This window comes from Bufo bufo, chromosome 5, assembly GCF_905171765.1.
Source record: "Bufo bufo chromosome 5, aBufBuf1.1, whole genome shotgun sequence".
NCBI lineage: Eukaryota > Metazoa > Chordata > Amphibia > Anura > Bufonidae > Bufo > Bufo bufo.
In genome coordinates this window covers 487,164,421-487,174,345 of record NC_053393.1, presented here as the reverse complement: position 1 = coordinate 487,174,345, position 9,925 = coordinate 487,164,421, and the positions used below count along the sequence as shown (strand labels likewise).

Below are 9,925 nucleotides of genomic sequence, written 5' to 3'. Positions count from 1 at the left end.
ATCCTGCGTTAGGCGGTCCGGAGGTGGTTAAGGACATTACATCAAAGTTGGATCAGCCTGTAGTGTGTTTTTCCACTTTAATTTTGAGGGTGACTCCAAATCCAGACCTCCATGGGTTGAAAAATTTGATTTCCATTTTTTTATTTTTGTGTGATTTTGTTGTCAGCACATTCAACTATGTAAAGAACAAAGTATTTCAGAAGAATATTTAATTAGTTCAGATCTAGGATGTGTTATTTTTGTGTTCCCTTTATTTTTTTGAGCAGTGTATATTAAACTGGACCCCAGTGGAAGGCGCCTAGAGACATTGTCGCAGAGAGCTGTCGCAGGATAGGGCGCAGACGAGATGAACAGGGCCAAAACAGAGGAGAGATTAAATCTGACATTTCCACTCGTGATGTCAAATGTGGGTCACATGACCGCCTATCCACGTGGGAGCAGCACCAATGGAGAGCTGCCCATATGGTGGCAGTGAGAGGGGGGAGAGCGCAGCTCTGAGGGCGCACGGAGCGCATGGCACTGCGTCTTTAAGGTGCACCGTCTGTATGTGAGCCTGCGAGCCCCTCCCTCCTCTTCCTCTCCTCACTGGAAAGAGCGGCTCTCAGAGAATGATCTGCAGAGCTGCCAGGGTGGGCTGCCCGTCTGCTTTGTGTGCTGCTCCGTGCTAATAGGAGCTGGCCTGATGCGCCGCAGCCCCGGGAACTAGTGACAGAGAAGCCTCGGCGCCTTCTTCCATCGCTGCAGACTGCAAACTAAAAAGACACCCATCAAAGGAGGGAGCAAATCAGTGCGTTTCCTCTGCAGACCCCCCTCCCTTCCCATGCCTGGCTGAAGGAGAGCCTGACAAAGACGGACCTGAGTGCTGCTCGCTTCAACCCCAATCTAAGAGCTGGAGGATGGCTGACCGCAGCCTGGACAGTGTGTCCCTTCCCCTGGAGGTGAGAGCCAGGCTGGCAGAGCTGGAGCTGGAGCTGTCTGAAGGTAAGACGCCCCTCCACCCGCCTGATCCCGGGCTGACTGCAGCCTTCCCTCCCCTGTTACTGCAGATCCCTCCATAGCATCCATCCTCTGTTGCTGGGAAGGGGCTGGTTTAACCCTCTCTGTGCCCCTCAGCCGATGATAATGAGCTTATGCACCGTGCCCATTGACCCCCCCCCCCCCATTCCCTGAGTAGACCTGTGGCGACCATAGGGTTAAGCAGGCGGCCTCACCCCGCTGACAGCCCCAGGGCCAGATCCCTCTGCGAAGAAGGGGTTAATGCCACTGTCAATGCCCCCCTGGTGGGTGATAGGGGGGCCAGGGTTGTGCTCTTTGTGAAGGGAGGAGGGGGGGGGGGGGGTGGGCGCCGCTTCTCTCCCGGCAGCTGGGGTTGCATTTGTTGAGGTGTTGCATTTAGACTGGCAATGTCAGGGCTGTGGAGGTGGAAAATGTCATGCCTGACCTCCTCCACCTCCTAAAAATATTGTTTACAGCCAGCACCCGTGTCACCCAGGCTGCATTCTGCCCGCCGCTATGTCCTGCGGCTCCTGTGTATGTGCTGATGCCAGGGCAGACATTTCTGTGTCACCGTATTGTGTCGTTTTACGCCAGGAAAGAAATGGGGTGTTCAGGGCTACGGCGAAACCTGACCGTTGACCGCGTACGGTTTCCAAATTGTATAAGAAAAAGGTGGGAAAAAAAACGTTTATCTGTCCCTTATCCTTTTTCTTTCCTGATTCCTGTATCTGCCTTCGTAAGTTGATGTTACCCTCCCCCCCCCCCTCAACTCCCGATAAACTAGATTAAAAAAACAAAAATTGAAATTCTCCCCCTCAATAATGTATCTCCTGAAGTCACATTTGTTTGCTGCCTGGAATCCATCTCAATGGCAACACTCCACGTCTAAAGCAAAAGAGCGAAAGTATTGCTGGCATCACCATGGCAACCCCTGCTCGCAGCATCCCCCGTTTAGAGAGAAGCCATCTTTAAATAGTCCAACGCCGACCCGTTTAGGCTTCTTTCTTGGCTGTGCCCTTTCTCTGTGGGGGATTTGACGCGAACGACTTGAAATGTTTGTGATTTTAATGGGTTAAAAGGACCCCCTTCGATGGACTCGCCTCGAGGATGCTTCTAGATATGTGGACGGCGAGGACGTTGTGTGGACGTTATCGGAATGAGTGTCAAACCGTATTTAATTTGTGTCTGAAGATCCAGCTTTTTTTTTTTTTCTTTTTTCCTTTGCGTTCCGCCATTTTTTTCCATGGTCACAATGCTTGTGGGTTTTCAGTAAACGTTCAGACTTCGGCCTAGGGTGCCGTTCACCACATCCTTAATACCGCTATGCGTTTACAGCACGAAAGTGGATTAGCCCTTTTGTGGCGGCGTGTAGCCCGACTTAACCAATTAGGCTACAGAATTACGCAGCTTCGGGAAGATGTTTTCCTGTGGTCATGTTGTTGGATTGGACGCCGTCATTTAGGGATTTTACGCCACATACGGCTTTAATTTTTGAGTGTACTCATTCAGTGTGTGCACTTCAGTAAAACATGTATAGCCCCTTGTAAATAGAAGTCCTTAAATCTTCCTCTTCTTGGCGGTAGCTGATTCCGGGAATGGACGCCATTTTGGTTGTTATTACGGTTCTTGTAGAAGTTGTCACCTTGCCCTGCGGGGCAGCCCTTCCTAGTTTTGCACTGATAAATCCATGTTGCCTCATGATAAGGGCTCATTCACGCGACCGTATCTGTTTTTGTGGACCGCAAATAGTGGATCCTCAAAACATGGATGCCGGCATTTTGCGTAGCAGAACATCCTTCTCCATGATAAAAATGCCTATTCTTATCTGCAAATATGGGCAAGAGTAGGACATACGTATGTGGATACCGTGTGCAGCCCCATTGAAATTAACGGGTCCACTTTGGATCCACAAAAAATGCGGATTCAATGCGGACCAAAAATACAGTTATGTGAATGGGGCCTAAGATAGGTTTGCTGTTCAGGAGTCTAGTGACAACCTTTAAGCTGTAAGGGCAGCCATATTAGTTGTCAGACCACTAGCTAGAAATCGGGCTGTTTTGAGAATTCTTCTGTGTTTTTCTTTGTTAACCAGTCAGGGTATGTTCACACTTGTCCATGGCAAACCTGACACGTACTTACCAGAGGATCTGGAGCAGAATTCTGAGGCTCACAGGAATTTTCTTCCCTGGACGTGCAGGTGTTAGGGTACTTTCACACTTGCGGCAGAGGATTCCGGCAGGCAATCCGGACGCAAACGGATGCATTTGTCAGACTGATCTGGATGCAGATCCATTTGACAAATGCATTGAAATACCGGATCCGTCTCTCCGGTGTCATCCAGAAAAACGTATCCGGTATTTATTTATTTTTGCATTTTTTTAAAGGTCTGCGCAGACCGGAAAACCGGATCCGGCATTCCGGCAAGTGTTCACGATTTTTGGCCAGAGAGAAAACTGCAGCATGCTGTGGTATTTTCTCTGTCCAAAAAACGTAAGAGGGACCGAACTGATGCATCCTGAACGGATTGCTCTCCATTCAGGGTGAATTAGGATAAAACTTTCCGGTATTGAGCTCCTGTGACGGAACTCAACACCGGAAAATAAAAACGCTTGTGTGAAAGTACCCTTAAAGTGCTGTCATTCAATGGGTCTAATCCGCGTGAGGATGATCAACTGCTACCTCTTCCTGCAGAATCTGCGAGAATGTGTAGCATGATACTTAGGCCTCATGCACATGACCGTATCCAATCCGCAGATCCGCAAAAGACAGATATCTGCTGTGTGCAGTCCGCAGTTTTCTCACTCCCTTCACTAAAACTGCCTATTCCTGTCCGCAAAACGCAGAAGAATACAACATATTCTATAATGCGTGGAACGGCCACACAGATGCTGCAGACGGCACACGCATGAAATTTTTTGCGGCCCTATAGAAGTCAGAAAATTCTGATCAGACGCGGAGCAAAACTGTGGTCCTGTGCATGAGGTCTTACACTCATATCCCCCCCCCCCCCCCTCTTCATCACTTACAATTTGCGCAGATTTGTTTTTCAGAGCATGTGAATAGGGTGACAAATTCTTTTACATTGGAGGTGTATTGTCATCGGAGCTGAAATCTATGTCAAATCCTGATTTGTGTGAATATGGCCCTATACTCCTGTCATTTTTATCATAAAGTCACCCAGGCTTCGTAGAAATGCATAATCCCTGCATAGTCTACTGTCAGTGCTGCTTCCTCTGTTACAGTCCGGGGATAAAATGATAGTGTTTGATGCCACAGTAATACAGTATTCTGAGGGACATTTCCACATAATGGGGGAGATTTAGCAAAAGTGATATAAAGGAAAACTGGCTTAGTTGCCCATAGCAACCGATCAAATTCAGTCTTTCATTTTCCAAATGAGCTCTGAAAAAATGAAAGATGGAATCTGATTGGTTGCTATGGGCAACTTAGCCAGTTCTGCTTTACACTAGCTTTCTTAAATCTACCTTTATGTCTTTTAGCAATAATGAGGTCCATTTAAGAATATTTATGGGACATAAAGGAGAACTGGCTTAGTTGCCCATAGCAACCAATCAGATTCCATCTTTCATTCTTCACAGCTCCTTTGAAAAATGAAAGGTGGAATCTGATTGGTTGCTATGGGCAACTAAGCCAGTTCTACTTTACACCAGTTTTGATCAATGTCCTCCTTTCTGAAAAGAAGCAGAAGACAGGACTTCTATTTACTGATATGTTTTATGGATAGAAATGCTGTGTACTGTGACATTTTATATGTTATGACATGGGAAGGTATTTTGTTGTTCCTATAGAGTACGACCACAGAGAGCGGCCATATTGCGCTTGGGATGCAGCCACGTATGGCAGAGTACTGTACGGCTGTACTCGCCGCAGCTGCAAGGTGGCCGCATCCCAAGCACAGCATGGCCGCTCTGTATGTTGGAACTCTGAAGGGTACATTCAAATAAAAAAGGACGGTAAAAACTGCCCATATTTAATGGCCACTTTAAAAACAACCCCTTCAATTGTATGGGGGACACCAGGACATGTCTAGTGTTGAGCGAACTTGTGTTTTAAGTTCGGCGTCTAAAGTTCGGGTTCAGGTTATCGAAGTATCCCGTTATGGATTCTAAATTCCGTTATGGTCCATGGTAGCGGAATCCATAACGGGATACTTCGATAACCTGAACCCGAACTTTAGACGCCGAACTTAAAACACAAGTTCGCTCAACACTAGACATGTCGTCCTATTTTTTGATGGCTGTCATTCATGGGCCTTTACAAAAAACATCAGTGTGAATAGACTGTAGACCTCAGTGGTTCTGAAGATGGCCGTTAAACAAAAATAATAATTCTTGTGTGACGGCCATTTTTCACTGTTTTATGAGTGTTCCTTTATAAAGATGAGATGGATTGTGTAGCCTCGCTTCAATGGATGCTCTTACTTATTACTATATTTATTCCGATTTGGTTCATAAAAACTTAAATTATCTAAGAAATGGTCTCTGTGTTTTATGACAAATGGTGAAACCTTGTGGAAGATTGCTGCTAATGTCAAAATTTACCTCATAAAATGAGAATTGAAAAGTAAATTAACCTCACGTTCAGCTACGTGTTTTTTTTTTTTTTTTATATCTTTTTGGTGGATTTTACCCCTTTTTTCAATGCAAGTATGAGATCTCCAGCAAAACCGCATCAATTCCGCACCAAAAACCGCAAGTAAGGGATCATGCACACGAATGTTTTTTGCGTTCAGTATACTGGCCGTTTTTTTAGTTCAGTATGGGTGACTTATACTGAACCATTCATTTCAATGGGTCAGAAAAACCGTTCAAAGATAGAACATGTCCTATTATTGCCCGCAAATCACATTCCGTAGCTCCATTCAAGTCAATGGGTCAGAAAAAAAAACGGAACACATACGGAATGTCTTCCGTATCCGTTCCGTTTTTGTGAAACCATCTATTGGAAATTTTATGCCCATGCCATATGGAAAAATGGAACCGGAAACACTAGTGAAACAAATAACGGATCTGTTAAAAACGTCCCGCAAAACACTGAAAAAGCCATACGGTCGTGTGCATGAGCCCTAAGGCCCCTTTCACACGAGCGAGTTTTCCGTATGGGTGCAATGCGTGAAGCAAATGCATGCGGACATGCACAGAAATCTGAACGGATATTCATGCTAAATTTCTTCACTTGTGTACAGGTAGCCTTAGGCTACATGCACACGACCCTATCTGTTTCGCCGTCCGCAAATTGCGGATCCGCCCAAAAAAACGGATGATGTTCCTTATGGCATCTTCCTTTTTTTTTTTGCGGATCCATTGTAATAATGCCTATCCTTGTCCGCAAACTAGAAAAAAATAGGACATGCGCTATTTTTTTTGTGGAGCAACAGAACGGACATACTGATGCGGACAGCACACGATGTGCTGTCCGCGTTTTTTGCGGACCCATTGAAATGAATGGGTCCGCATCCTATCCGAAAAAAAAAAAAACGGATCAGACACGGAAACAAAATACGGTCGTGTGTATGAGGCCTTAGAATGTGTTTTATTTTATTTTTTTTGGGGAGTGATAGATCTTAGGGTACTTTGACCGATAGATTTCCCCAAATGAACGCTTATTGATGATATAGAAAGTCGATCGGAGCTCATTTTAAGTTTTTTTTTTTTTTTTTTTTTTTTTTTTTTTTACACTGGGCAGATATAAATAGATGTATAAATCATCGCCAGCTGTGAGTGACGGCCTGTATCTGCGGTCATTCCTGATAATGGCGCCATAGTAATCGAACAAACTACTGTTCTCCGTTCTTTCACTTGACACTGGTCACTTATCCGGACCGAATAATTGTACAAACGATCGATGGGCGATTATCGTTCAGTGTAAAAGGCCCTTTACCCTAAGTTCACACTTGCGCGTTTTACAGCGCGTTCGAACACGCTGTAAAACGCATAACCGATGCAAACCAATGCTTCCCTATGGGACTGGTTCACATTTTTGTGTTTTACAGCGCGTTCGAACGCGCTGAAAAACGTCCGATGCATAAACAAGTTCTTGAGCTTCTTTGGGGCGTTTTGTCGCGCGTTTGCGCTGCTGTCAATCACACAAACGCGCGGAATACGCGCGTTCACTATGGACAAAAACACGCACAAAAACACGCGTTAAACGCGCATATCAAATACGCTCAGGTCTGAACTCAGTGTAAGTCTTGTGAATGCTTTTCAGGCCTCAAAAATGGCCTCTCCCATTGTATACAGGTATCATGTGCGGAATACAGACGGGGCCCTGAGCTCAGAGCAGAAGACGTATACGCTGCTGTCTGTACAAACACATCATGTCACCTTCCATTTGCTGTCTGGTCTATGTCATGAACCGTCACGAGTTCCGGAAACATTTGGACTGATCAGTCGTTTTGTCACTTGGATGGTTTTTTCCTCCTATATCAAGTGTTAGAAGCCCAGACATTGTGGACCCTTATAACCTGGACAAGGGCAGAAATCTATAGTAAGGTAGAAGAAAGGATTGCCTTGTACTGTGTAGAAATGTATATAGCTTCATATATGGTTATGACTGTAGTCAACGCCACATAACGCTGCACCTAAATGATGGTAGAGGTGCTGGGATATGGGGTGCTGTTTGTCTAAGCTTCTGTCTGTGACATGGAAAGAAAACTGCTCTGGTGTTAATCCCCATCCCCTAGGAGGAGTATGGGATTTTTGGGAGTAGGGTATTAGGGTGACTCTGCTGTCACATCTGACTTGTCAGGTAGCTCCCTCAATAGTGAGCCAGGTCTTGAATGATGGACCACCATCTTTGATGTTGTTTGTGGTCCTGTATGTCATAACTACGCTAAGAAATCCCTATAATATTAGAAATCCCAGTGGTCAGTCATTTATCTCCTTGTAACCTGATGGAGACACTCCGTTAGAACTATTATATCGTTTTTTTGTTGGTAGAAACACACACCCTTCTATGGTTTTCTGAATAGTATTATTATTATTATTATTATTATTATTATTATTATTATTATTATTATTATTAATGGTATTATTGGGTCCCTTGTGCACCACCAGAGCCATTCATGGGAATGATACAGTCACTCCTATCTATCTATCTATCTATCTATCTATCTATCTATCTATCTATCTCCCTAAAAAAAACGCATGTGTTTTAGGCCGCATGCAAACGACCGTGGTGTGTTTTGCGGTCCGCAAATCGCGGATCCGCAAAACACGGATGGCGTCTGTGCGGGTTCCGCAATTTGCAGAACGGCACAGACAGCCTTCAATATAAATGCCTATTCTTGTCCGCAAAGCGCGGACAAGAATAGGACATGTTATATTTTTTTAGCGGGGCCACTGAACGGAGCAACGGATGTGGACAACACACGGAGTGCTGTCCGCATCTTTTGCGGCCCCATTGAAGTGAATGGGTCTGCATCCGAGCCGCCAAAACGGCGGCTCGGATGCGGACCAAAGCAACGGCCGTGTGCATGAGGCCTAATTCTGCCATTTTTACAGTTGAGAAAATAAATGCTGGTAAATTAGTGTGTTTAGGGACCCTTGAAAGGGTTGCAGAAAGTGGCTGCCCCTTTAAGTGGACAGGTTCACATTAATAGATACAATTGTCCATTGTACAGAATGATTATTTGTTGCTGTATCCAACTTTTCAAAATGTGTCCAGTAGCTGCTAAAAATGTGCATTTCATCTGAATGTATCAATCTTAACTATTCATATGAAAAATAGGGTCTGTAGTGATTGCATCTAATAATAAAAAAAAAGTGTCAGCAGAATGAGTTAAAAGAACGTGGATGGTGGAGGTGAAGCGGTTATTTGTGGTACAATGTGTGATGACTACTTTGGGTCCTCTCTGGGCGACGGCTCGTCACCATCTGAAAAGTGCGAGAGGCTTAGGTTTATAGGATCTTCAGCTGTCCGGGAAGTGGAGGATCAGCTTATTACCTCTGAGATTACTTAAATCCTGTCCAATCCAGAGAAGAGGCCACTCGGTCAGGTTTCCTAATGCAGTTATGGAAGCCAAAACCAGGAATGGATCATAAAAGGAGAGAAAGTATAAAGGACAGATACTACTTTTTTTTTTCTTTAATAATTTTGGCTTCCAAAACTACGTGCAGAAACCCGACTGTGGTGTCGCACCCTAAGACCGACCTCTCTTATGTAGATCCTTGTCTATTTAAACAATTGACTTTGACCTCAACCCCCCCCCCCCCTTGCCATCAACAGACACCCTGACCCTCTGTTTGCTGTAAGGTAGAGTAAGGATCTAGATTGCATCTTAATGTCCCCCCCCCCCCCCCCCTTCTAACCGTCTTAGAGGGCACTGTGCCAGGAAGATGAATTAAGCTCATGCCAGCCCCATCAGCAGCAAGAAGGGGATAAGACATTGGCATTATATTCCTCCTTTTAACACATAAAAGGGTGGGGGCTGCAGATCTTGGCCTGCGGTCAGGAGAACTCTTGGCTATTTTCATCTTTTTTTTTTTTTGTCTCATGACTTTGTGATGTCAACATTTTTGTTACATTTGCAGAGAATCTAATTATGCTTGAAGGGGTTTCACCGCAGACAACCCCTCTCTTATGGGAGGCGCTATAGTGACTGCTTAGTATGTCATAAAAGGAAAAGATAAATCTGCTGCACTGTATTTTCTGATGTATTTGCACAATGTTTTTTTAGAGACAAGTTTGATACATGAGCCCCATTGTGCGACTCTTCCGTTTTCCCCTCTGCTTCATTTGTCTGCGGCCGCTCTGCTCAGACGCCATTGCTGTACGTTTCTCATTGTTTATAATAATGCTTTTGTTTGCGTGTTTTTTTTTCCTTCATCTGATAATGTTTTTTTTCTGCTGTGCCCATTCATGCCGTCTCCTTGAAGGACCTTGCTCTACAGCCACCAATGAAGCCGTC

General features: G+C 44.9%; 1 protein-coding gene across 6 annotated transcripts in view; it reads left to right on the top strand.

Annotated features, from left to right (window-relative positions):
- The first annotated feature begins 479 nt into the window (after positions 1–479).
- Positions 480–9,925, top strand: part of DIP2C (disco interacting protein 2 homolog C) — a 442,508-nt gene continuing 433,062 nt past the window's right edge. For all 6 annotated transcript variants that reach the window (XM_040434209.1, XM_040434208.1, XM_040434211.1 and 3 more), the window contains exon 1: positions 480–981. In XM_040434209.1, the coding sequence (XP_040290143.1) occupies positions 897–981 (85 nt within the window). In that variant the 5' untranslated portion in view covers positions 480–896. The remainder of the gene's footprint in view (positions 982–9,925) is intronic.